This window comes from Heptranchias perlo, unplaced genomic scaffold (assembly GCF_035084215.1).
Source record: "Heptranchias perlo isolate sHepPer1 unplaced genomic scaffold, sHepPer1.hap1 HAP1_SCAFFOLD_758, whole genome shotgun sequence".
Lineage (NCBI taxonomy): Eukaryota > Metazoa > Chordata > Chondrichthyes > Hexanchiformes > Hexanchidae > Heptranchias > Heptranchias perlo.
The window spans coordinates 7,433-35,000 of NW_027139791.1; the positions used below are offsets into that span (position 1 = coordinate 7,433).

General features: G+C 50.3%; 1 protein-coding gene across 1 annotated transcript in view; it reads right to left on the reverse strand.

Annotated features, from left to right (window-relative positions):
• Positions 1-331: 331 nt before the first annotated feature.
• Positions 332-27,568, reverse strand: part of LOC137319192 (P2X purinoceptor 3-like) — a gene marked incomplete at its 3' end in the record, with an annotated part of 40,763 nt that continues 13,526 nt past the window's right edge. The window contains exons 4-11 of the mRNA XM_067981513.1: positions 25,821-25,896; positions 25,640-25,733; positions 24,484-24,561; positions 22,391-22,532; positions 21,297-21,433; positions 20,141-20,234; positions 6,845-6,910; positions 332-413 (exon numbers count right to left, since the gene is read on the reverse strand). Coding sequence (XP_067837614.1) covers positions 332-413; positions 6,845-6,910; positions 20,141-20,234; positions 21,297-21,433; positions 22,391-22,532; positions 24,484-24,561; positions 25,640-25,733; positions 25,821-25,896 — 769 coding nt within the window. The remainder of the gene's footprint in view (positions 414-6,844; positions 6,911-20,140; positions 20,235-21,296; positions 21,434-22,390; positions 22,533-24,483; positions 24,562-25,639; positions 25,734-25,820; positions 25,897-27,568) is intronic.

Consider the following 27,568-nt stretch of genomic DNA (forward strand, 5'->3'; position numbering starts at 1 on the left):
TATTCTCCTTTCTCTCTCTCTCCCTGGGTTTATTCTCCTTTTTCTCTCTCCCTGGGTTTATTCTCCTTTCTCTCTCTCTCCCTGGGTTTATTCCCCTTTCTCTCTCTCCCCCTGGGTTTATTCCCTTTCTCTCTCTCTCTCCCTGCGTTTATTCTCCTTTCTCTCTCTCTCCCTTGGTTTATTCCCTTTCTCTCTCTCTCTCCCTGGGTTTATTCCCCTTTCTCTCTCTCTCCCTGGGTTTATTCTCCTTTCTCTCTCTCTCCCTGGGTTTATTCTCCTTTCTCTCTCTCTCCCTCGGTTTATTTCTCCTTTCTATCTCTCCATTTCTCACTCACCTCCTCGAATTTACTGGCTTTGTATTTTTCGGCCCCTTTGAGAAAGTTCAACAATATCAGATCACAGATCACCGCTCCCTGCAGAGAGAGGAGAGACGGAGAGAGTTACACTCAATAGGTTGAGGCACCGAACTCAGACAGTGTGTCCCCCACTTTATACCCAGTGTCGGCATCAAACACTCCCAGGGGTCAGGTACAGGGTTAGATACAGAGTAAAGCTCCCTCTGCACTGTCCCATCAAACACTCCCAGGGTCAGGTACAGGGTTAGATACAGAGTAAAGCTCCCTCTACACTGTCCCATCAAACACTCCCAGGGCAGGTACAGGGTTAGATACAGAGTAAAGCTCCCTCTACACTGTCCCGTCAAACACTCCCAGGGTCAGGTGCAGGGTTAGATACAGAGTAAAGCTCCCTCTACACTGTCCCATCAAACACTCCCAGGGTCAGGTACAGGGTTAGATGCAGAGTAAAGCTCCCTCCACACTGTCCCATCAAACACTCCCAGGATAAATTATCCTCCACCCACTGCATTCTGCTGGAGAGATAATCCTGCTTTAATCGGGAGAAGTTGCCGTCGTTTCGGTGTTGAGCTCTGTTTGCTGCAGTGCGTCGAGACTCTGCTTAAATGGACTCTGTTTGCTGCAGTTTGCAGAGACTCTGTATAAATAGAGTCTGTTTGTTGCAGTTTGCAGACACTGTTTAAATAGAGTCTGTTTGCTGCAGTTTGCAGAGACTCTGTTTAAATAGAGTCTGTTTGCTGCAGTTTGCAGAGACTCTGTTCAAAAAGACTCTGTTTGCTGTAGTTTGTATAGACTCTGTTTAAATAGACTCTGTTTGCTGCAGTTTGCAGACACTCTGTTTAAATAGAGTCTGTTTGCTGCAGTTTGCAGAGACTCTGTTCAAAAAGACTCTGTTTGCTGTAGTTTGTATTGACTCTGTTTAAATAGACTCTGTTTGCTGTAGTTTGCAGAGACCCTGTTTAAATAGACTCTGTTTGCTGTAGTTTGTGGAGACTCTGTTTAAATAGACTCTGTTTGCTGTAGTTTGCAGAGACCCTGTTTAAATAGACTCTGTTTGCTGTAGTTTGTGGAGACTCTGTTTGAATAGACTCTGTTTGCTGTCGTTTGCAGAGACCCTGTTTAAATAGACTCTGTTTGCTGTAGTTTGTGGAGACTCTGTTTAAATAGACTCTGTTTGCTGTAGTTTGCAGAGACCCTGTTTAAATAGACTCTGTTTGCTGAAGTTTGCAGAGTCTCTGTTTAAATGGATTCTGTTTGCTGTTGTTTGCAGAGACCCTGTTTAAATAGACTCTGTTTGCTGCAGTTTGCAGAGACCCTGTTTAAATAGACTCTGTTTGCTGCAGTTTGCAGAGACTCTGTTTGCTGTACTTTGCAGAGACTCTGTTTAAATGGATTCTGTTTGCTGTAGTTTGCAGAGACTCTCTTTAAATAGAATCTGTTTGCTGCAGTTTGCAGAGACTCTGTTTAAATAGACTCTGTTTGCTGTTGTTTGCAGAGACCCTGTTTGAATAGACTCTGTTTGCTGCAGTTTGCAGATACCCTGTTTAAATAGACTCTGTTTGCTGCAGTTTGCAGAGACTCTGTTTGCTGTATTTTGCAGAGACTCTGTTTAAATGGATTCTGTTTGCTGTAGTTTGCAGAGACCCTGTTTAAATAGACTCTGTTTGCTGAAGTTTGCAGAGTCTCTGTTTAAATGGATTCTGTTTGCTGTTGTTTGCAGAGACCCTGTTTAAATAGACTCTGTTTGCTGCAGTTTGCAGAGACTCTGTTTGCTGTATTTTGCAGAGACTCTGTTTAAATGGATTTTGTTTGCTGTAGTTTGCAGAGACTCTCTTTAAATAGAATCTGTTTGCTGCAGTTTGCAGAGACTCTGTTTAAATAGACTCTGTTTGCTGTTGTTTGCAGAGACCCTGTTTAAATAGACTCTGTTTGCTGCAGTTTGCAGATACCCTGTTAAAATAGACTCTGTTTGCTGCAGTTTGCAGAGACTCTGTTTACTGTATTTTGCAGAGACTCTCTTTAAATAGAATCTGTTTGCTGCAGTTTGCAGAGACTCTGTTTAAATAGACTCTGTTTGCTGTAGTTTGCAGAGACCCTGTTTAAATAGAGTCTGTTTGCTGTAGTTTGCAGAGACCCTGTTTAAATAAACTCTGTTTGCTGTAGTTTGTGGAGACTCTGTTTAAATAGACTCTGTTTGCTGTAGTTTGTAGAGACTCTGTTTAAATAGACTCTGTTTGCTGTAGTTTGCAGAGATTCTGTTTAAATAGACTCTGTTTGTTGCAGTTTGCAGAGACTCTGTTTAAATAGACTCTGTTTGCTGTAGTTTGCAGAGATTCTGTTTAAATAGACTATGTTTGTTGCAGTTTGCAGAGACTCTATTTAAATAGACTCTGTTTGTTGCAGTTTGCAGAGACTCTGTTTAAATAGACTCTGTTTGCTGTAGTTTGTGGAGACTCTGTTTACATAGACTCTGTTTGCTGTTGTTTGTGCAGAACCTGTATAAATAGACTCTGCTGCAGTTTGCATAGACTCTGTTTAAATGGATTCTGTTTGCTGTAGTTTGCAGAGACTCTTTAAATAGAATCTGTTTGCTGCAGTTTGCAGAGACTCTGTTTAAATAGACTCTGTTTGCTGCAGTTTGCAGAGACTCTCTTTAAATAGACTCTGTTTGCTGCAGTTTGCAGAGACTCTCTTTAAATAGAGTCTGTTTGCTGTAGTTTGCAGAGACCCTGTTTAAATAGAGTCTGTTTGCTGTAGTTTGCAGAGACCCTGTTTAAATAAACTCTGTTTGCTGTAGTTTGTGGAGACTCTGTTTAAATAGACTCTGTTTGCTGTAGTTTGTAGAGACTCTGTTTAAATAGACTCTGTTTGCTGTAGTTTGCAGAGATTCTGTTTAAATAGACTCTGTTTGTTGCAGTTTGCAGAGACTCTGTTTAAATAGACTCTGTTTGCTGTAGTTTGCAGAGATTCTGTTTAAATAGACTATGTTTGTTGCAGTTTGCAGAGACTCTATTTAAATAGACTCTGTTTGTTGCAGTTTGCAGAGACTCTGTTTAAATAGACTCTGTTTGCTGTAGTTTGTGGAGACTCTGTTTACATAGACTCTGTTTGCTAGTTTGTGCAGAACCTGTATAAATAGACTCTGCTGCAGTTTGCATAGACTCTGTTTAAATGGATTCTGTTTGCTGTAGTTTGCAGAGACTCTTTAAATAGAATCTGTTTGCTGCAGTTTGCAGAGACTCTGTTTAAATAGACTCTGTTTGCTGTTGTTTGCAGAGACCCTGTTTGAATAGACTCTGTTTGCTGCAGTTTGCAGATACCCTGTTTAAATAGACTCTGTTTGCTGCAGTTTGCAGAGACTCTGTTTGCTGTATTTTGCAGAGACTCTGTTTAAATGGATTCTGTTTGCTGTAGTTTGCAGAGACCCTGTTTAAATAGACTCTGTTTGCTGAAGTTTGCAGAGTCTCTGTTTAAATGGATTCTGTTTGCTGTTGTTTGCAGAGACCCTGTTTAAATAGACTCTGTTTGCTGCAGTTTGCAGAGACCCTGTTTAAATAGACTCTGTTTGCTGCAGTTTGCAGAGACTCTGTTTGCTGTATTTTGCAGAGACTCTGTTTAAATGGATTTTGTTTGCTGTAGTTTGCAGAGACTCTCTTTAAATAGAATCTGTTTGCTGCAGTTTGCAGAGACTCTGTTTAAATAGACTCTGTTTGCTGTTGTTTGCAGAGACCCTGTTTAAACAGACTCTGTTTGCTGCAGTTTGCAGATACCCTGTTAAAATAGACTCTGTTTGCTGCAGTTTGCAGAGACTCTGTTTACTGTATTTTGCAGAGACTCTCTTTAAATAGAATCTGTTTGCTGCAGTTTGCAGAGACTCTGTTTAAATAGACTCTGTTTGCTGTAGTTTGCAGAGACCCTGTTTAAATAGAGTCTGTTTGCTGTAGTTTGCAGAGACCCTGTTTAAATAAACTCTGTTTGCTGTAGTTTGTGGAGACTCTGTTTAAATAGACTCTGTTTGCTGTAGTTTGTAGAGACTCTGTTTAAATAGACTCTGTTTGCTGTAGTTTGCAGAGATTCTGTTTAAATAGACTCTGTTTGTTGCAGTTTGCAGAGACTCTGTTTAAATAGACTCTGTTTGCTGTAGTTTGCAGAGATTCTGTTTAAATAGACTATGTTTGTTGCAGTTTGCAGAGACTCTATTTAAATAGACTCTGTTTGTTGCAGTTTGCAGAGACTCTGTTTAAATAGACTCTGTTTGCTGTAGTTTGTGGAGACTCTGTTTACATAGACTCTGTTTGCTGTTGTTTGTGCAGAACCTGTATAAATAGACTCTGCTGCAGTTTGCATAGACTCTGTTTAAATGGATTCTGTTTGCTGTAGTTTGCAGAGACTCTTTAAATAGAATCTGTTTGCTGCAGTTTGCAGAGACTCTGTTTAAATAGACTCTGTTTGCTGCAGTTTGCAGAGACTCTCTTTAAATAGACTCTGTTTGCTGCAGTTTGCAGAGACTCTCTTTAAATAGAGTCTGTTTGCTGTAGTTTGCAGAGACCCTGTTTAAATAGAGTCTGTTTGCTGTAGTTTGCAGAGACCCTGTTTAAATAAACTCTGTTTGCTGTAGTTTGTGGAGACTCTGTTTAAATAGACTCTGTTTGCTGTAGTTTGTAGAGACTCTGTTTAAATAGACTCTGTTTGCTGTAGTTTGCAGAGATTCTGTTTAAATAGACTCTGTTTGTTGCAGTTTGCAGAGACTCTGTTTAAATAGACTCTGTTTGCTGTAGTTTGCAGAGATTCTGTTTAAATAGACTATGTTTGTTGCAGTTTGCAGAGACTCTATTTAAATAGACTCTGTTTGTTGCAGTTTGCAGAGACTCTGTTTAAATAGACTCTGTTTGCTGTAGTTTGTGGAGACTCTGTTTACATAGACTCTGTTTGCTAGTTTGTGCAGAACCTGTATAAATAGACTCTGCTGCAGTTTGCATAGACTCTGTTTAAATGGATTCTGTTTGCTGTAGTTTGCAGAGACTCTTTAAATAGAATCTGTTTGCTGCAGTTTGCAGAGACTCTGTTTAAATAGACTCTGTTTGCTGCAGTTTGCAGAGACTCTCTTTAAATAGACTCTGTTTGCTGCAGTTTGCAGAGACTCTCTTTAAATAGAGTCTGTTTGCTGTAGTTTGCAGAGACTCTGTTTAAATGGATTCTGTTTGCTGTAGTTTGCAGAGACTCTCTTTAAATAGAATCTGTTTGCTGCAGTTTGCAGAGACTCTGTTTAAATAGACTCTGTTTGCTGTAGTTTGCAGAGACCCTGTTTAAATAGACTCTGTTTGCTGAAGTTTGCAGAGTCTCTGTTTAAATGGATTCTGTTTGCTGTTGTTTGCAGAGACCCTGTTTAAATAGACTCTGTTTGCTGCAGTTTGCAGAGACCCTGTTTAAATAGACTCTGTTTGCTGCAGTTTGCAGAGACTCTGTTTGCTGTATTTTGCAGAGACTCTGTTTAAATGGATTTTGTTTGCTGTAGTTTGCAGAGACTCTCTTTAAATAGAATCTGTTTGCTGCAGTTTGCAGAGACTCTGTTTAAATAGACTCTGTTTGCTGTTGTTTGCAGAGACCCTGTTTAAATAGACTCTATTTGCTGCAGTTTGCAGATACCCTGTTTAAATAGACTCTGTTTGCTGCAGTTTGCAGAGACTCTGTTTACTGTATTTTGCAGAGACTCTCTTTAAATAGAATCTGTTTGCTGCAGTTTGCAGAGACTCTGTTTAAATAGACTCTGTTTGCTGTAGTTTGTGGAGACTCTGTTTAAATAGACTCTGTTTGCTGTAGTTTGTAGAGACTCTGTTTAAATAGACTCTGTTTGCTGTAGTTTGCAGAGATTCTGTTTAAATAGACTCTGTTTGTTGCAGTTTGCAGAGACTCTGTTTAAATAGACTCTGTTTGCTGTAGTTTGCAGAGATTCTGTTTAAATAGACTATGTTTGTTGCAGTTTGCAGAGACTCTATTTAAATAGACTCTGTTTGTTGCAGTTTGCAGAGACTCTGTTTAAATAGACTCTGTTTGCTGTAGTTTGTGGAGACTCTGTTTACATAGACTCTGTTTGCTGTGAGACCTGTTATAAGTCCCATCCCCACCTTCCAACCCATTGGCTGACACAGTGGTGTCTGAAGGGAGAGTCCAGATTAACCGTTCCCACTTGTCGTGAGAGGGTTCGACACCTGATCGCTCCCAATCTTTATTGTGAAGGGAAGTTCTCGCCACTGGACTGTGTTCAGAGATGAGATGCCTTCCTCTGGGAGATGTGTGGGTCTCTCTGAAATGTGCTTTCACCCAGGAACTGCGGTTAAATGGTCACCCGTTCCAGATAATGCTGACGAGCCCATTCTGTTCACTAATCCTCTCGTGCCTCTCCTTGGGAGTGTGGGCGATGGTGGGGCGGGGAGAGGGGGCTGGTGATCGACGGCCACCTCAGGTCTAGGACATGGTCTCAGACTCACCACTCCAATGGACGTGAAGGCAGTGACCATGTTAATCACAGTTGGAATGATGTCAAACCTTGAGGCCTGGGAGAGAGAAAGATAAGAATTTCAGGATAGACGAGAGGACTCCAATCAACCCCTCGACAACAGCAACTCCCAGACACCCTCAACTTCGTCAAATCTCCCAAGGCGCTTTGCAGGAGCGTAGATCAGACAGAATCTGACTCCGAGCCCCACGAGGAGATATTCGGACTGGTGACCAAAAGCCCGGGCAAAGAGGGAGGTTTGAAGGAGCGTCTTAAAGGAGGAGGGAGAGAGAGGCGGAGAGGTTCAGGGAGGGAATTCCAGAGCTCAGGGCCCCAGGCAGCTGAAGGCACGGCCGCCAATGGTGGAGCGATGGGAATCGGGGAGGGATGGACAAGAGGGCGGAATTGGAGGAGGGCAGAGATCTCGGAGGGTGGTAGGAGGTTACAGAGATAGGGAGGGAGGGCGAGGGATATGAACACATGGATTAGAATTTTAAAGATGGAGTCAAGATACTGATCGTAGGAATGCAGGAACAGGAGGAGGCCATTCAGCCCCTCGATCCTGTTCCGCCATTCCATGAGACCATGTCTGATCTGTATCTTAACCCCATTTACCCCCCTTGGTTCCCTGACCCTTAATCCCCTCACCCAACAAAAATCGATCGATCTCAGGTTTGAAATTCCCAATTGACCCCCGGCCCCGACAGCTTTTTGGGGGGAGAGAGTTCCAGATTCCCCACTCCCCCTTTGTGTGAAGAAATGCTTCCCGACATCACCCCTGGACGGGCCCGAGCTCTCGTTTTAAGATTCTGCCCCCTTGTTCTGGACTCTCCCCCTCCCACCAGAGGAAATAGTTTCTCTCCATCGACCCTATCGAATCCGTCAATCATCTCAAACCCCCTCGATTAGATCACCCCCCTTAATCTTCCACACTCGAGGGAATACAAGCCCGGTCTGTGCGACCCCTCCTCGGGATTTAACCCTTTTAGCCCCGGGTATCATTCTGGTGAGGTGGGAAGAACAAGAAGGCCACACACTGTTTGGATAATCAGAGTCCACACGGGGAAGAGGAGCAGAGGGATCTGGAGGTACAGATACACAAAGTAGTGACTCAGGTTAATAAGGCCATAAAAAAAGGCAAATCAAACACTGGGGTTAATTTCCAGAGGGGCAGAATTGAAAAGCAGAGAAGTTATGTTAAACTTGTATAGAACCTCGGTTAGACCACACTTGGAGCACTGTGCACAGTTCTGGTCTCCATATACCTTGGTTAGACCACACTCGGAGCACTGTGCACAGTTCTGGTCTCCATATACCTTGGTTAGACCACACTCGGAGCATTGTGCACAGTTCTGGTCTCCATATACCTTGGTTAGACCACACTTGGAGCACTGTGCACAGTTCTGGTCTCCATATACCTTGGTTAGACCACACACGGAGCACTGTGCACAGTTCTGGTCTCCATATACCTTGGTTAGACCGCACTTGGAGCACTGTGTACAGTTCTGGTATCAATATACCTTGGTTAGACCACACTTGGAGCACTGTGCACAGTTCTGGTCTCAATATACCTTGGTTAGACCACACTTGGAGCACTGTGCACAGTTCTGGTCTCAATATACCTTGGTTAGACCACACTTGGAGCACTGTGCACAGTTCTGGTCTCCATATACCTTGGTTAGACCGCACTTGGAGCACTGTGTACAGTTCTGGTCTCAATATACCTTGGTTAGACCACACTTGGAGCACTGTGCACAGTTCTGGTCTCCATATACCTTGGTTAGACCGCACTTGGAGCACTGTGTACAGTTCTGGTCTCAATATACCTTGGTTAGATCGCACTTGGAGCACTGTGCACAGTTCTGGTCTCCATATACCTTGGTTAGACCGCACTTGGAGCACTGTGTACAGTTCTGGTCTCAATATACCTTGGTTAGATCACACTTGGAGCACTGTGCACAGTTCTGGTCTCCATATACCTTGGTTAGACCGCACTTGGAGCACTGTGTACAGTTCTGGTCTCCATATCCTTGGTTAGACCGCACTTGGAGCACTGTGCACAGTTCTGGTCTCCATATACCTCGGTTAGACCACACTTGGAGCACTGTGCACAGTTCTGGTCTCAATATACCTTGGTTAGACCACACTTGGAGCACTGTGTACAGTTCTGGTCTCCATATACATTGGTTAGACCGTACTTGGAGCACTGTGCACAGTTCTGGTCTCCATATACCTTGGTTAGACCGCACTTGGAGCACTGTGCACAGTTCTGGTCTCCATATACCTTGGTTAGACCACACTTGGAACACTGTACAGTTCTGGTCTCAATATACCTTGGTTAGATCACACTTGGAGCACTGTGTACAATTCTGGTCTCCATATACCTTGGTTAGACCACACTTGGAGCACTGTGTACAGTTCCGGTCTCCATATACCTTGGTTGGACCACACTTGGAGCACTGTGCACAGTTCTGGTCTCCATATACCTTGGTTAGAGCACACTTGGAGCACTGTGTACAGTTCTGGTCTCCATATCCTTGGTTAGACTGCACTTGGAGCACTGTGCACAGTTCTGGTCTCCATATACCTTGGTTAGACCACACTTGGAGCACTGTGTACTGTTCTGGTCTCCATATACATTGGTTAGACCGCACTTGGAGCACTGTGCACAGTTCTGGTCTCCATAAACCTTGGTTAGACCAAACTTGGAGCACTGTGTACAGTTCTGGTCTCAATATACCTTGGTTAGATCACACTTGGAGCATTGTGTACAGTTCTGGTCTCCATATACCTTGGTTGGACCACACTTGGAGCACTGTGCACAGTTCTGGTCTCCATATACCTTGGTTGGACCACACTTGGATCACTGTGCACAGTTCTGGTCTCCATATACCTTGGTTAGACCACACTCGGAGCACTGTGCACATTTCTGGTCTCCATATACCTTGGTTAGACCACACTTGGAGCACTGTGTACAGTTCTGGTCTCCATATACCTTGGTTGGACCACACTTGGAGCACTGTGCACAGTTCTGGTCTCCATATACCTTGGTTAGACCACACTTGGAGCACTGTGCACAGTTCTGGTCTCCATATACCTTGGTTAGACCACACTTGGAGCACTGTGTACAGTTCTGGTCTCAATATACCTTGGTTAGATCACACTTGGAGCATTGTGTACAGTTCTGGTCTCCATATACCTTGGATAGACCACACTTGGAGCACTGTGCACAGTTCTGGTCTCCATATACCTTGGTTAGACCACACTCGGAGCACTGTGCACAGTTCTGGTCTCCATATACCTTGGTTAGACCACACTCGGAGCACTGTGCACAGTTCTGGTATCCATATACCTTGGTTAGACCGCACTTGGAGCACTGTGTACAGTTCTGGTCTCAATATACCTTGGTTAGACCACACTTGGAGCACTGTGCACAGTTCTGGTCTCAATATACCTTGGTTAGACCACACTTGGAGCACTGTGCACAGTTCTGGTCTCAATATACCTTGGTTAGACCACACTTGGAGCACTGTGCACAGTTCTGGTCTCCATATACCTTGGTTAGACCGCACTTGGAGCACTGTGTACAGTTCTGGTCTCAATATACCTTGGTTAGACCACACTTGGAGCACTGTGCACAGTTCTGGTCTCCATATACCTTGGTTAGACCGCACTTGGAGCACTGTGTACAGTTCTGGTCTCAATATACCTTGGTTAGATCACACTTGGAGCACTGTGCACAGTTCTGGTCTCCATATACCTTGGTTAGACCGCACTTGGAGCACTGTGTACAGTTCTGGTCTCAATATACCTTGGTTAGATCACACTTGGAGCACTGTGCACAGTTCTGGTCTCCATATACCTTGGTTAGACCGCACTTGGAGCACTGTGTACAGTTCTGGTCTCCATATCCTTGGTTAGACCGCACTTGGAGCACTGTGCACAGTTCTGGTCTCCATATACCTCGGTTAGACCACACTTGGAGCACTGTGCACAGTTCTGGTCTCCATATACCTTGGTTAGACCACACTTGGAGCACTGTGTACTGTTCTGGTCTCCATATACAATGGTTAGACCGCACTTGGAGCACTGTGCACAGTTCTGGTCTCCGTATACCTTGGTTAGACCACACTTGGAGCACTGTGTCCAGTTCTGGTCTCAATATACCTTGGTTAGATCACACTTGGAACATTGTGTACAGTTCTGGTCTCCATATACCTTGGTTGGACCACACTTGGAGCACTGTGCACAGTTCTGGTCTCCATATACCTTGGTTGGACCACACTTGGAGCACTGTGCACAGTTCTGGTCTCCATATACCTTGGTTAGACCACACTCGGAGCACTGTGCACAGTTCTGGTCTCCATATACCTTGGTTGGACCACACTTGGAGCACTGTGCACAGTTCTGGTCTCCATATACCTTGGTTAGACCACACTTGGAGCACTGTGTACAGTTCTGGTCTCCATATACCTTGGTTGGACCACACTTGGAGCACTGTGCACAGTTCTGGTCTCCATATACCTTGGTTAGAGCACACTTGGAGCACTGTGCACAGTTCTGGTCTCCATATACCTTGGTTAGACCACACTTGGAGCACTGTGTACAGTTCTGGTCTCAATATACCTTGGTTAGATCACACTTGGAGCATTGTGCACAGTTCTGGTCTCCATATACCTTGGTTAGACCACACTCGGAGCACTGTGCACAGTTCTGGTCTCCATATACCTTGGTTAGACCACACTCGGAGCACTGTGCACAGTTCTGGTATCCATATACCTTGGTTAGACCGCACTTGGAGCACTGTGTACAGTTCTGGTCTCAATATACCTTGGTTAGACCACACTTGGAGCACTGTGCACAGTTCTGGTCTCAATATACCTTGGTTAGACCACACTTGGAGCACTGTGCACAGTTCTGGTCTCAATATACCTTGGTTAGACCACACTTGGAGCACTGTGCACAGTTCTGGTCTCCATATACCTTGGTTAGACCGCACTTGGAGCACTGTGTACAGTTCTGGTCTCAATATACCTTGGTTAGACCACACTTGGAGCACTGTGCACAGTTCTGGTCTCCATATACCTTGGTTAGACCGCACTTGGAGCACTGTGTACAGTTCTGGTCTCAATATACCTTGGTTAGATCACACTTGGAGCACTGTGCACAGTTCTGGTCTCCATATACCTTGGTTAGACCGCACTTGGAGCACTGTGTACAGTTCTGGTCTCAATATACCTTGGTTAGATCACACTTGGAGCACTGTGCACAGTTCTGGTCTCCATATACCTTGGTTAGACCGCACTTGGAGCACTGTGTACAGTTCTGGTCTCCATATCCTTGGTTAGACCGCACTTGGAGCACTGTGCACAGTTCTGGTCTCCATATACCTCGGTTAGACCACACTTGGAGCACTGTGCACAGTTCTGGTCTCCATATACCTTGGTTAGACCACACTTGGAGCACTGTGTACTGTTCTGGTCTCCATATACAATGGTTAGACCGCACTTGGAGCACTGTGCACAGTTCTGGTCTCCGTATACCTTGGTTAGACCACACTTGGAGCACTGTGTCCAGTTCTGGTCTCAATATACCTTGGTTAGATCACACTTGGAACATTGTGTACAGTTCTGGTCTCCATATACCTTGGTTGGACCACACTTGGAGCACTGTGCACAGTTCTGGTCTCCATATACCTTGGTTGGACCACACTTGGAGCACTGTGCACAGTTCTGGTCTCCATATACCTTGGTTAGACCACACTCGGAGCACTGTGCACAGTTCTGGTCTCCATATACCTTGGTTGGACCACACTTGGAGCACTGTGCACAGTTCTGGTCTCCATATACCTTGGTTAGACCACACTTGGAGCACTGTGTACAGTTCTGGTCTCCATATACCTTGGTTGGACCACACTTGGAGCACTGTGCACAGTTCTGGTCTCCATATACCTTGGTTAGAGCACACTTGGAGCACTGTGCACAGTTCTGGTCTCCATATACCTTGGTTAGACCACACTTGGAGCACTGTGTACAGTTCTGGTCTCAATATACCTTGGTTAGATCACACTTGGAGCATTGTGTACAGTTCTGGTCTCCATATACCTTGGATAGACCACACTTGGAGCACTGTGTACAGTTCTGGTCTCCATATACCTTGGTTGGACCACACTTGGAGCACTGTGCACAGTTCTGGTCTCCATATACCTTGGTTGGACCACACTTGGAGCACTGTGCACAGTTCTGGTCTCCATATACCTTGGTTGGACTGCACTTGGAGCACTGTGCATAGTTCTGGTCTCCATATACCTTGGTTAGACCACACTTGGAGCACTGTGCACAGTTCTGGTCTCCATATACCTTGGTTGGACCACACTTGGAGCACTGTGCACAGTTCTGGTCTCCATATACCTTGGTTAGACCGCACTCGGAGCATTGTGCACAGTTCTGGTCTCCATATACCTTGGTTAGAGCACACTTGGAGCACTGTGTACAGTTCTGGTCTCCATATACCTTGGTTAGACCACACTTGGAGCACAGTGCACAGTTCTGGTCTCCATATACCTTGGTTGGACCGCACTTGGAGCACTGTTTACAGTTCTGGTCTCCATATACCTTGGTTGGACCACACTTGGCGCACTGTGTACAGTTCTGGTCTCCATATACCTTGGTTGGACCACACTTGGCGCACTGTGTACAGTTCTGGTCTCCATATACCTTGGTTAGACCACACTTGGAGCACTGTGCACAGTTGTGGTCTCCATATACCTTGGTTGGACCACACTTGGCGCACTGTGTACAGTTCTGGTCTCCATATACCTTGGTTAGACCGCACTTGGAGCACTGTGTACAGTTCTGGTCTCCATATACCTTGGTTAGACCGCACTTGGAGCACTGTGCACAGTTCTGGTCTCCATATACCTTGGTTAGACCACACTTGGAGCACTGTGCACAGTTCTGGTCTCCATATACCTTGGTTAGACCACACTTGGAGCACTGTGCACAGTTCTGGTCTCCATATACCTTGGTTAGATCACACATGGAGCACTGTGCACAGTTCTGGTCTCCATATACCTGGGTTAGACCACACTCGGAGCACTGTGCACAGTTCTGGTCTCCATATACCTTGGTTAGACCACACTCGGAGCACTGTGCACAGTTCTGGTCTCCATATACCTTGGTTAGACCACACTCGGAGCACTGTGCACAGTTCCAGTCTCCATATACCTTGGTTAGACCACACTTGGAGCACTGTGCACAGTTCTGGTCTCCATATACCTTGGTTAGACCACACTTGGAGCACTGTGCACAGTTCTGGTCTCCATATACCTTGGTTAGACCACACTTGGAGCACTGTGCACAGTTCTGGTCTCCATATACCTTGGTTAGACCACACTTGGAGCACTGTGCACAGTTCTGGTCTCCATATACCTTGGATAGACCACACTTGGAGCACTGTGCACAGTTCTGGTCTCCATATACCTTGGTTGGACCACACTTGGAGTACTGTGTACAGTTCTGGTCTCCATATACCTTGGTTGGACCACACTTGGAGCACTGTGCACAGTTCTGGTCTCCATATACCTTGGTTGGACCACACTTGGAGCACTGTGCACAGTTCTGGTCTCCATATACCTTGGTTGGACTGCACTTGGAGCACTGTGCATAGTTCTGGTCTCCATATACCTTGGTTGGACCACACTTGGAGCACTGTGCACAGTTCTGGTCTCCATATACCTTGGTTGGACCACACTTGGAGCACTGTGCACAGTTCTGGTCTCCATATACCTTGGTTAGACCGCACTCGGAGCATTGTGCACAGTTCTGGTCTCCATATACCTTGGTTAGAGCACACTTGGAGCACTGTGTACAGTTCTGGTCTCCATATACCTTGGTTAGACCACACTTGGAGCACTGTGCACAGTTCTGGTCTCCATATACCTTGGTTGGACCGCACTTGGAGCACTGTGTACAGTTCTGGTCTCCATATACCTTGGTTGGACCACACTTGGCGCACTGTGTACAGTTCTGGTCTCCATATACCTTGGTTGGACCACACTTGGCGCACTGTGTACAGTTCTGGTCTCCATATACCTTGGTTAGACCGCACTCGGAGCATTGTGCACAGTTCTGGTCTCCATATACCTTGGTTAGAGCACACTTGGAGCACTGTGTACAGTTCTGGTCTCCATATACCTTGGTTAGACCACACTTGGAGCACTGTGCACAGTTCTGGTCTCCATATACCTTGGTTGGACCGCACTTGGAGCACCGTTTACAGTTCTGGTCTCCATATACCTTGGTTGGACCACACTTGGCGCACTGTGTACAGTTCTGGTCTCCATATACCTTGGTTGGACCACACTTGGCGCACTGTGTACAGTTCTGGTCTCCATATACCTTGGTTAGACCACACTTGGAGCACTGTGCACAGTTCTGGTCTCCATATACCTTGGTTGGACCACACTTGGCGCACTGTGCACAGTTCTGGTCTCCATATACCTGGGTTAGACCACACTCGGAGCACTGTGCACAGTTCTGGTCTCCATATACCTGGGTTAGACCACACTTGGAGCACTGTGCACAGTTCTGGTCTCCATATACCTGGGTTAGACCACACTTGGAGCACTGTGCACAGTTCTGGTCTCCATATACCTTGGTTAGACCACACTCGGAGCACTGTGCACAGTTCTGGTCTCCATATACCTTGGTTAGACCACACTCGGAGCACTGTGCACAGTTCCAGTCTCCATATACCTTGGTTAGACCACACTTGGAGCACTGTGCACAGTTCTGGTCTCCATATACCTTGGTTAGACCACACTTGGAGCACTGTGCACAGTTCTGGTCTCCATATACCTTGGTTAGACCACACTTGGAGCACTGTGCACAGTTCTGGTCTCCATATACCTTGGTTAGACCACACTTGGAGCACTGTGCACAGTTCTGGTCTCCATATACCTTGGTTAGACCACACTTGGAGCACTGTGCACAGTTCTGGTCTCCATATACCTTGGTTAGACCACACTTGGAGCACTGTGCACAATTCTGGTCTCCATATACCTTGGTTAGACCACACTTGGAGCACTGTGCACAGTCCTGGTCTCCATATTATAAAGAGGATATAGAGGCACTGGAGAAGGTGCAAAAAAGATTTACAAGGATGATCCCAGAACTGAGAGGTTTATAACTATCAGGAAAGACTGAACAGACTGGGGCTCTTTTCTCTGGAAAAGAGAAGACTGAGGGGTGACCTGATCGAGGTCTTTAAGATTATGAGAGGGTTCGATAGGGTAGATGTAGAGAAGATGTTTCCACTTGTGGGGGAGACCAGAACTGGGGGGGGGGCCATAAATATAAGAGAGTCACTAATAAATCCAATAGAGAATATGAGACATTAAACCGAGGCCCCGTCTGCCCCTCTCGGGTGGGTGTAAAAGATCCCACGGCCCACTATTGGAAGAAGAGCAGGGGGGAGTTCTCCCCGGGGTCCTGGGCCCCGATATTTATCCCTCGACCGACATCACTAAAAAAAACCCAGATGATCTGGGTCATTTATCACATCGCTGTTTGTGGGATCTTGCTGTGCGCAAATCGGCTGCTGCGTTTCCCACATTACAACAGTGAGCGCACTTCAAAAAGAAAAGTCCTTCATTGGCCGTGAAGCTTTGGGACGTCCCGAGGTGGTGAAAGGAGATGGAGAGACGGGCTCTCTCCCCACAGGGACACACCTCACCTCTCGAACCGCGGACAGGGAGAGGCTCTGTGGAATATAGAGGTGCCCGCTCTCCCTGTAGGGACACGTCCCGGATAGAGAGAGAGAGAGAGAGAGAGAGAAAGGGTAGAGTGAGGGAGACAGGAGAGAAAGAGAGAGAGATAGAGAGAGAGAGAGAGAGAGAAAGGAAAGAGTGAGAGAGACAGGAGGGAAAGAGAGAGAGATAGAGAGAGAGAGAGAGAGAGAAAGGGTAGAGTGAGGGAGACAGGAGAGAAAGAGAGAGAGATAGAGAGAGAGAGAGAGAGAGAGAAAGGGTAGAGTGAGGGAGACAGGAGAGATAGAGAGAGAGAGAGAGAGAGAAAGGGTAGAGTGAGGGAGACAGGAGAGAAAGAGAGAGAGATAGAGAGAGAGAGAGAGAGAGAGAAAGGGTAGAGTGAGGGAGACAGGAGAGAAAGAGAGAGAGATAGAGAGAGAGAGAGAGAGAGAAAGGGTAGAGTGAGGGAGACAGGAGGGAAAGAGAGAGAGATAGAGAGAGAAACAGAGAGAGAGAGAAAGGAAAGAGTGAGAGAGACAGGAGGGAAAGAGAGAGAGAGAGAGAGAGAAAGGAAAGAGTGAGAGAGACAGGAGGGAAAGAGAGAGAGAGAGAGAAAGGAAAGAGTGAGAGAGACAGGAGGGAAAGAGAGAGAGATAGAGAGAGAGAGAGAGAGAAAGGAAAGAGTGAGAGAGACAGGAGGGAAAGGGAGAGAGATAGAGAGAGAGAGATAGAGAGAGAGAGAGAGAGAAAGGAAAGAGTGAGAGAGACAGGAGGGAAAGAGAGAGAGAGATAGAGAGAGAAACAGAGAGAGAGAGAAAGGGCAGAGTGAGAGAGACAGGAGGGAAAGAGAGAAAGAGAGAGAGAGAGAGAGAAAGAGAGAGGCCACGAGAGGGAGGGGATTCGATGGGAGAGTTAGGGCCCGGAGGGAGGGGATTCGATGGGAGGGTTAGGGCCCGGAGGGAGGGGATTCGATGGGAGTGTTGGGGGACTGGAGGGAGGGGATTCGATGGGAGTGTTGGGGGACTGGAGGGAGGGGATTCGATGGGAGTGTTGGGGGACTGGAGGGAGGGGATTCGATGGGAGTGTTGGGGGACTGGAGGGAGGGGATTCGATGGGAGGGTTGGGGGACTGGAGGGAGGGGATTCGATGGGAGTGTTCGGGGACTGGAGGGAGGGGATTCGATGGGAGTGTTGGGGGACTGGAGGGAGGGGATTCGATGGGAGTGTTGGGGGCCCGGAGGGAGGGGATTCGATGGGAGGGTTGGGGGACTGGAGGGAGGGGATTCGATGGGAGTGTTCGGGGACTGGAGGGAGGGGATTCGATGGGAGGGTTGGGGGACTGGAGGGAGGGGATTCGATGGGAGTGTTGGGGGACTGGAGGGAGGGGATTCGATGGGAGTGTTGGGGGACTGGAGGGAGGGGATTCGATGGGAGTGTCGGGGGACTGGAGGGAGGGGATTCGATGGGAGTGTTCGGGGACTGGAGGGAGGGGATTCGATGGGAGTGTTGGGGGACTGGAGGGAGGGGCCTCGATGGGAGTGTTGGGGGACTGGAGGGAGGGGATTCGATGGGAGTGTTGGGGGACTGGAGGGAGGGGATTCGATGAGAGTGTTGGGGGACTGGAGGGAGGGGATTCGATGGGAGTGTTGGGGGACTGGAGGGAGGGGATTCGATGGGAGTGTTAGGGGACTGGAGGGAGGGGCCTCGATGGGAGTGTTGGGGGACTGGAGGGAGGGGATTCGATGGGAGTGTTCGGGGACTGGAGGGAGGGGCTTCGATGGGAGTGTTGGGGGACTCGAGGGAGGGGATTCGATGGGAGTGTTGGGGGACTGGAGGGAGGGGATTCGATGGGAGTGTTAGGGGACTGGAGGGAGGGGATTCGATGGGAGTGTTGGGGGACTGGAGGGAGGGGATTCGATGGGAGTGTTGGGGGACTGGAGGGAGGGGATTCGATGGGAGTGTTGGGGGACTGGAGGGAGGGGATTCGATGGGAGTGTTCGGGGACTGGAGGGAGGGGATTCGATGGGAGTGTTGGGGGACTGGAGGGAGGGGATTCGATGGGAGTGTTGGGGGACTGGAGGGAGGGGATTCGATGGGAGTGTTCGGGGACTGGAGGGAGGGGATTCGATGGGAGTGTTGGGGGACTGGAGGGAGGGGCTTCGATGGGAGTGTTGGGGGACTGGAGGGAGGGGATTCGATGGGAGTGTTCGGGGACTGGAGGGAGGGGATTCGATGGGAGTGTTGGGGGACTGGAGGGAGGGGATTCGATGGGAGTGTTGGGGGACTGGAGGGAGGGGATTCGATGGGAGTGTTGGGGGACTCGAGGGAGGGGATTCGATGGGAGTGTTGGGGGACTGGAGGGAGGGGATTCGATGGGAGTGTTAGGGGACTGGAGGGAGGGGATTCGATGGGAGTGTTCGGGGACTGGAGGGAGGGGATTCGATGGGAGTGTTGGGGGACTGGAGGGAGGGGATTTGATGGGAGTGTTCGGGGACTGGAGGGAGGGGCCTTCGATGGGAGTGTTGGGGGACTGGAGGGAGGGGATTCGATGGGAGTGTTGGGGGACTGGAGGGAGGGGATTCGATGGGAGTGTTGGGGGACTGGAGGGAGGGGATTCGATGGGAGTGTTGGGGGACTGGAGGGAGGGGATTCGATGGGAGTGTTGGGGGACTGGAGGGAGGGGATTCGATGGGAGGGTTAGGGGGCCCGGAGGGAGGGGATTCGATGGGAGTGTTGGGGGACTGGAGGGAGGGGATTCGATGGGAGTGTTGGGGGACTGGAGGGAGGGGATTCGATGGGAGTGTTGGGGGACTGGAGGGAGGGGCTTCGATGGGAGTGTTGGGGGACTGGAGGGAGGGGATTCGATGGGAGTGTTGGGGGACTGGAGGGAGGGGATTCGATGGGAGTGTTGGGGGACTGGAGGGAGGGGATTCGATGGGAGTGTTGGGGGACTGGAGGGAGGGGATTCGATGGGAGTGTTAGGGGACTGGAGGGAGGGGATTCGATGGGAGTGTTGGGGGACTGGAGGGAGGGGATTCGATGGGAGTGTTGGGGGACTGGAGGGAGGGGATTCGATGGGAGTGTTGGGGGACTGGAGGGAGGGGATTCGATGGGAGTGTTCGGGGACTGGAGGGAGGGGATTCGATGGGAGGGTTAGGGGACTGGAGGGAGGGAATTCGATGGGAGGGTTAGGGGGCCCGGAGGGAGGGGATTCGATGGGAGGGTTAGGGCCCGGAGGGAGGGGATTCGATGGGAGAGTTAGGGGGCCCGGAGGGAGGGGATTCGATGGGAGGGTTAGGGCCCTGAGGGAGGGTTAGGGGCCCCGAGGGAGCAGAGTTTGATACCTCCCACGGTCCCCTTTCCTTTCCCGGGACCTCAGACACAGAACTCGTGCTCTCCCACCCTCCCGATTTTCCTCCCTTTCTCTCCCACTCCTTCCGATGAGGATTGGGATTTCTCCAACCATTCCTCATGGCCCCTTCCCCTGGGCTCCTGATTGGATCCTCAGCCTTCAGACGGAGCAGCGAATCAGCTCGATTACCTTTCCATACACCATGATGTCAATGCGGATCCCATGAGCTTTCATTAGAGTGCGATACTCAGTCCCATTTGGATATCGATAGAACCTGGCATATCTGGGAAAGTAAAAGAGTGACAGGGTAACTCTAATCAGGTATATCTGCACAGGGTGTATCTGCACCGTGTATATCTGCACCGTGTGTATCTGCACAGTGTATATCTGCACAGTGTGTATCTGCACAGTGTGTATCTGCACAGTGTATATCTGCACAGTGTGTATCTGCACAGTGTATATCTGCACAGTGTGTATCTGCACAGTGTATATCTGCACAGTGTGTATCTGCACAGTGTATATCTGCACAGTGTGTATCTGCACAGTGTGTATCTGCACAGGGTGTATCTGCACAGTGTATATCTGCACAGTGTGTATCTGCACAGGGTGTATCTGCACCGTGTATATCTGCACAGTGTGTATCTGCACAGGGTGTATCTGCACCGTGTGTATCTGCACAGGGTGTATCTGCACAGTGTGTACCTGCACAGTGTGTATCTGCACAGTGTATATCTGCACAGTGTGTATCTGCACAGTGTATATCTGCACAGTGTGTATCTGCACTGTGTATATCTGCACCGTGTGTATTTGCACAGTGTATATCTGTACAGCGTGTATCTGCACAGTGTGTATCTGCACAGTGTGTATCTGCACCATGTATATCTGCACTGTGAATACCTGCACAGTGTACATCTGCACAGTGTACATCTGTACAGTGTATATCTGCACAGTGTGTATCTGCACCATGTATATCTGCTCCGTGTATATCTGCCCAGTGTGTATCTGCCCAGTGTGTATCTGCACAGTGTGTATCTGCCCAGTGTGTATCTGCACAGTGTGTATCTGCACCATGTATATCTGCACTGTGAATACCTGCACAGTGTGTATCTGCACCATGTATATCTGCTCCGTGTATATCTGACCAGTGTGTATCTGCACCGTGTGTATCTGCACCGTGTCAGGCCCTGACCTCTCACCCTCTGGGACCTGGGGGTCAAACCCCACCTAAGACGAAGGGGGGCTGAAGGTTATTGAAGGACTAGAGGGAGGAGGATAGGGGAACCCTCTCAGCGTGGGCCTGGAGACCTGAACATTCCTGGATCCACACTCTGGGACACCCTCGTACCGGAAGTTGTAGCCTCGAGACACCGTGTTACTCTCAGACACCTTGTCTAGACGGTGAAAGGAGAACCTTGGCACACATTTGTCTTCTGTCTTGTCCAGGTCACAGATCCATTCGATCTTGATTCCCAACGCACCACCCTGGACAGAGGAAACCAGACTGTCAGTACAGACTCCCGTTCCTATCAAAGGGTTAAATCCCGAGGGCAGGTCGCACAGACTGGGCTTGTATTCCCTCGAGTGTCGAAGATTAAGGGGGGATCTAATCGAGGGGTTTGAGATGGTTGAAGGATTCGATAGGGTCCATGGACCCCAGTTGTGACAGCGAGTGTGAACGTCTCTGGGTTTTACCCCCTAATACCCCAGTTGTGACAGCGAGTGTGAACGTCAATGGGATTTACCCCAATACCCCAGTTGTGACAGTGAGTGTGAACGTGTCTGGGATTTACCCCGATACCCCAGTTGTGACAGCAAGTGTGAACGTCAATGGGATTTACCCCAATACCCCAGTTGTGACAGTGAGTGTGAACGTGACTGGGATTTACCCCGATACCCCAGTTGTGACAGCGAGTGTGAACATCTCTGGGATTTACCCCAATACCCCAGTTGTGACAGCGAGTGTGAACGTGTCTGGGATATACCCCGATACCCCAGTTGTGACAGCGAGTGTGAACGTCTCTGGGATTTACCCCAATATCCCAGTTGTGACAGCGAGTGTGAACATCTCTGGGATTTACCCCAATACCCCAGTTGTGACAGCGAGTGTGAACATCTCTGGGATTTACCCCAATACCCCAGTTGTGACAGGCGAGTGTGAACGTCTCTGGGATTTACCCCAATATCCCAGTTGTGACAGCGAGTGTGAACATCTCTGGGATTTACCCCAATATCCCAGCTGTGACAGCGAGTGTGAACGTCTCTGGGATTTACACCGATATCCCAGTTGTGACAGCGAGTGTGAACGTCTCTGGGATTTACACCGATATCCCAGTTGTGACAGCGAGTGTGAACGTCTCTGGGATTTACACCAATACCCCAGTTGTGACAGCGAGTGTGAACGTCTCTGGGATTTACACCGATACCCCAGTTGTGACCTACCTTTTGCACGAGGGTGTTGAAATCCTGATTGGCCCATGTTACGATGTCTCTAAGACGGAAGATTGGACAGAATGGAGCCCGATCACGATGGTAATTACACGACTGGATGTAATCCTTGGTGATGTCGGGGACAATGTTACCCCTAAAAACAAGGGGGAGAGACAGGGGGTCAAACAGTCCATTAATCAACAGGAGAGGGGGTGGACCTGAACCCCAGGGAGAGTGAGAACACCCAATGGGAGAGGGGACCTGAACACCAGGGAGAGTGAGAACACCCAGGGGGGAGAGGGGACCTGAACCCCAGGGAGAGTGAGAACACCCAGGGGGAGAGGGGACCTGAACCCCAGTGAGAGTCAGAACACCCAGGGGGGGAGAGGGGACCTGAACCCCAGTGAGAGTCAGAACACCCAGGGGGGGAGAGGGGACCTGAACCCCAGGGAGAGTCAGAACACCCAGGGGGGAGAGGGGACCTGCACCCCAGGGAGAGTGAGAACACCCAGGGGGGAGAGGGGACCTGAACCCCAGTGAGAGTCAGAACACCCAGGGGGGAGAGGGGACCTGAACTCCAGTGAGAGTCAGAACACCCAGGGGGAGAGGGGACCTGAACCCCAGTGAGAGTCAGCACCTTCAGGGGGGAGAGGGGACCTGAACCCCAGTGAGAGTCAGCGCCTTCAGGGGGGAGAGGGGACCTGAACCCCAGGGAGAGTCAGCACCTTCAGGGGGGAGAGGGGACCTGAACCCCAGTGAGAGTCAGCACCTTCAGGGGGGAGAGGGGACCTGAACCCCAGTGAGAGTCAGCACCTTCAGGGGGAGAGGGGACCTGAACCCCAGGGAGAGTCAGCACCTTCAGGGGGGAGAGGGGACCTGAACCCCAGGGAGAGTCAGCACCTTCAGGGGGAGAGGGGACCTGAACCCCAGTGAGAGTCAGCACCTTCAGGAGAGGAGAGGGGACCTGAACCCCAGTGAGAGTCAGCACCTTCAGGGGGGAGAGGGGACCTGAACCCCAGTGAGAGTCAGCACCTTCAGGGGGAGAGGGGACCTGAACCCCAGGGAGAGTCAGCACCTTCAGGGGGGAGAGGGGACCTGAACCCCAGTGAGAGTCAGCACATTCAGGGGGGAGGAGGGGACCTGAACCCCAGTGAGAGTCAGCACCTTCAGGGGGAGAGGGGACCTGAACCCCAGTGAGAGTCAGCACCTTCAGGGGGAGAGGGGACCTGAACCCCAGTGAGAGTCAGCACCTTCAGGGGGAGAGGGGACCTGAACCCCAGTGAGAGTCAGCACCTTCAGGGGGGAGAGGGGACCTGAACCCCAGGGAGAGTCAGTACCTTCAGGGGGGAGATGGGACCTGAACCCCAGTGAGAGTCAGCACCTTCAGGGGGGAGAGGGGACCTGAACCCCAGTGAGAGTCAGCACCTTCAGGGGGAGAGGGGACCTGAACCCCAGTGAGAGTCAGCACCTTCAGGGGGAGAGGGGACCTGAACCCCAGTGAGAGTCAGCACCTTCAGGGGGGAGAGGGGACCTGAACCCCAGTGAGAGTCAGCACCTTCAGGGGGGAGAGGGGACCTGAACCCCAGTGAGAGTCAGCACCTTCAGGGGGGAGAGGGGACCTGAACCCCAGTGAGAGTCAGCACCTTCAGGGGGAGAGGGGACCTGAACCCCAGTGAGAGTCAGCACCTTCAGAGGGGAGAGGGGACCTGAACCCCAGTGAGAGTCAGCACCTTCAGGGGGGAGAGGGGACCTGAACCCCAGTGAGAGTCAGCACCTTCAGGGGGAGGGGGGACCTGAACCCCAGTGAGAGTCAGCACCTTCAGGGGGGAGAGGGGACCTGAACCCCAGTGAGAGTCAGCACCTTCAGGGGGAGAGGGGACCTGAACCCCAGTGAGAATGAGAACACCCAGGGGGGAGAGGGGACCTGAACCCCAGTGAGAGTCAGCACCTTCAGGGGGGAGAGGGGACCTGAACACCAGTGAGAGTCAGCACCTTCAGGGGGAGAGGGGACCTGAACCCCAGTGAGAGTCAGCACCTTCAGGGGGGAGAGGGGACCTGGACGGATAGTTTTGAGATTTGAAATCCCGTTTTCGAGCCGAACTTACTTTGCGAAGTCGAACAGAGGGAACCGAATGCTGTTCTTGATGAAAATGGTCAAGTTTTCAGCGTCTGTCATCACCTCCCTACAAAAATACAACGTCAAGAGTGAGGAAATTACAAACGAGGCAGAGAATTATCCAACGGCAGAAGATGTGGCAGATTCTCTGGGACAGTGAGGGTTCAGATACAGATCGCCTGTCTCCTCAAATCTCCTCCCTCCACCTCGGGACGTCCCAGATCATCACCGCCAGTAGTAGGACTGTTTCTTTTGAAGTCCGCTCACTGTTGCAATGTGGGAAACGCAGCAGCCGATTTGCGCACAGCAAGATCCCACAAACAGCAATGTGACCCTCCGACAGTGCGGCGCTCCCTCAGTACCGACCCTCCGACAGTGCGGCGCTCCCTCAGTACTGACCCTCCGACAGTGCGGCGCTCCCTCAGTACTGACCCTCCGACAGTGCAGTGCTCCCTCAGTACTGACCCTAAGACAGTGCGGCGCTCCCTCAGTACCGACCCTCCGACAGTGCGGCGCTCCCTCAGTACTGACCCTCCGACAGTGCGGCCCTCCCTCAGTACTGACCCTAAGACAGTGCGGCGCTCCCTCAGTACCGACCCTCCGACAGCGCGGTGCTCCCTCAGTACTGACCCTCCGACAGTGCGGAGCTCCCTCAGTACTGACCCTCCGACAGCGCGGTGCTCCCTCAGTACTGACCCTCCGACAGTGCGGCCCTCCCTCAGTACCGACCCTCCGACAGTGCGGCGCTCCCTCAGTACTGACCCTCCGACAGTGCGGCGCTCCCTCAGTACCGACCCTCCGACAGTGCGGGGCTCCCTCAGTAGCGACCCTCCGACAGTGCGGCGCTCCCTCAGTACCGACCCTCCGACAGTGCGGCCCTCCCTCAGTACTGACCCTCCGACAGTGCGGCGCTCCCTCAGTACTGACCCTCCGACAGTGCGGCCCTCCCTCAGTACTGACCCTCCGACAGTGCGGCCCTCCCTCAGTACTGTTGCAGGGGCAGACGGGTTAATGGGGTTAAGATACAGATCAGCCAGGATCGAATTGAACGGCAGACGAGGCTCGAGGGGCTGAATTGCCCGCCTCCTGATCCTGTGCCCCTCGCTGTAAAACTCGAGATCTTTATCTGTGAGGTTGGAACTCACTTGTGGGAATTGTCCACCTCCACTGGACACCAGCCTTGCACCTCGCACATCTGCAGACTGCTGTTGAATTGCACACAACGACCAGTCAGGATTCCTGATCGGGGAAACAGAGGGCGGGGATTAGAGAGGGGAGCGGAGGGTCTGACCCGAAGGCGGAGCGGTCAGCGGCCGTGAAACTCACCGTTGCCCACTTGGTGGGTTCCCTGATCTCTGCAGTCGCTGTCGTTCCCACACCTGAACTTATCGGCAGTGGGATCCTGTGTTCAGAGCGGAAACACTGAGTTAATGGCATTAAAACCTCGGTATCTAACAGGCGGAGAGGTCCCTGTCCCCAGTGATGGTCAGTGACTGTGGTCTGAGAGGTCCCTGTCCCCAGTGATGGTCAGTGACTGTGGTCTGAGAGGTCCCTGTCTCCAGTGATGGTCAGTGACTGTCATCTGAGAGGTCCCTGTCTCCAGTGATGGTCAGTTATTGTGGTCTGAGAGGTCCCTGTCCCCAGTGATGGTCAGTTATTGTGGTCTGAGAGGTCCCTGTCCCCAGTGATGGTCAGTGACTGTGGTCTGAGAGGTCCCTGTCCCCAGTGATGGTCAGTGACTGTGGTCTGAGAGGTCCCTGTCCCCAGTGATGGTCAGTGACTGTGGTCTGAGAGGTCCCTGTCTCCAGTGATGGTCAGTGACTGTGGTCTGAGAGGTCCCTGTCCCCAGTGATGGTCAGTTATTGTGGTCTGAGAGGTCCCTGTCCCCAGTGATGGTCAGTTATTGTGGTCTGAGAGGTCCCTGTCCCCAGTGATGGTCAGTTATTGTGGTCTGAGAGGTCCCTGTCCCCAGTGATGGTCAGTGACTGTGGTCTGAGAGGTCCCTGTCTCCAGTGATGGTCAGTGACTGTGGTCTGAGAGGTCCCTGTCCCCAGTGATGGTCAGTGACTGTGGTCTGAGAGGTCCCTGTCCCCAGTGATGGTCAGTTATTGTGGTCTGAGAGGTCCCTGTCCCCAGTGATGGTCAGTGACTGTGGTCTGAGAGGTCCCTGTCCCCAGTGATGGTCAGTTATTGTGGTCTGAGAGGTCCCTGTCCCCAGTGATGGTCAGTTATTGTGGTCTGAGAGGTCCCTGTCCCCAGTGATGGTCAGTTATTGTGGTCTGAGAGGTCCCTGTCCCCAGTGATGGTCAGTGACTGTGGTCTGAGAGGTCCCTGTCTCCAGTGATGGTCAGTGACTGTGGTCTGAGAGGTCCCTGTCCCCAGTGATGGTCAGTGACTGTGGTCTGAGAGGTCCCTGTCCCCAGTGATGGTCAGTGACTGTGGTCTGAGAGGTCCCTGTCCCCAGTGATGGTCAGTGACTGTGGTCTGAGAGATCCCTGTCCCCAGTGATGGTCAGTGACTGTGGTCTGAGAGGTCCCTGTCCCCAGTGATGGTCAGTTATTGTGGTCTGAGAGGTCCCTGTCCCCAGTGATGGTCAGTGACTGTGGTCCGAGAGGTCCCTGTCCCCAGTGATGGTCAGTTATTGTGGTCTGAGAGGTCCCTGTCCCCAGTGACGGTCACTGACTGTGGTCTGAGGGGTCCCTGTCCCCAGTGATGGTCAGTGACTGTGGTCTGAGAGGTCCCTGTCCCCAGTGATGGTCAGTTATTGTGGTCTGAGAGGTCCCTGTCTCCAGTGATGGTCAGTTATTGTGGTCTGAGAGGTCCCTGTCCCCAGTGATGGTCAGTTATTGTGGTCTGAGAGGTCCCTGTCTCCAGTGATGGTCAGTTATTGAGGTCTGAGAGGTCCCTGTCCCCAGTGTTGGTCAGTGACTGTGGTCTGAGAGGTCCCTGTCCCCAGTGATGGTCAGTTATTGTGGTCTGAGAGGTCCCTGTCTCCAGTGATGGTCAGTGACTGTGGTCTGAGAGGTCCCTGTCCCCAGTGATGGTCAGTTATTGTGGTCTGAGAGGTCCCTGTC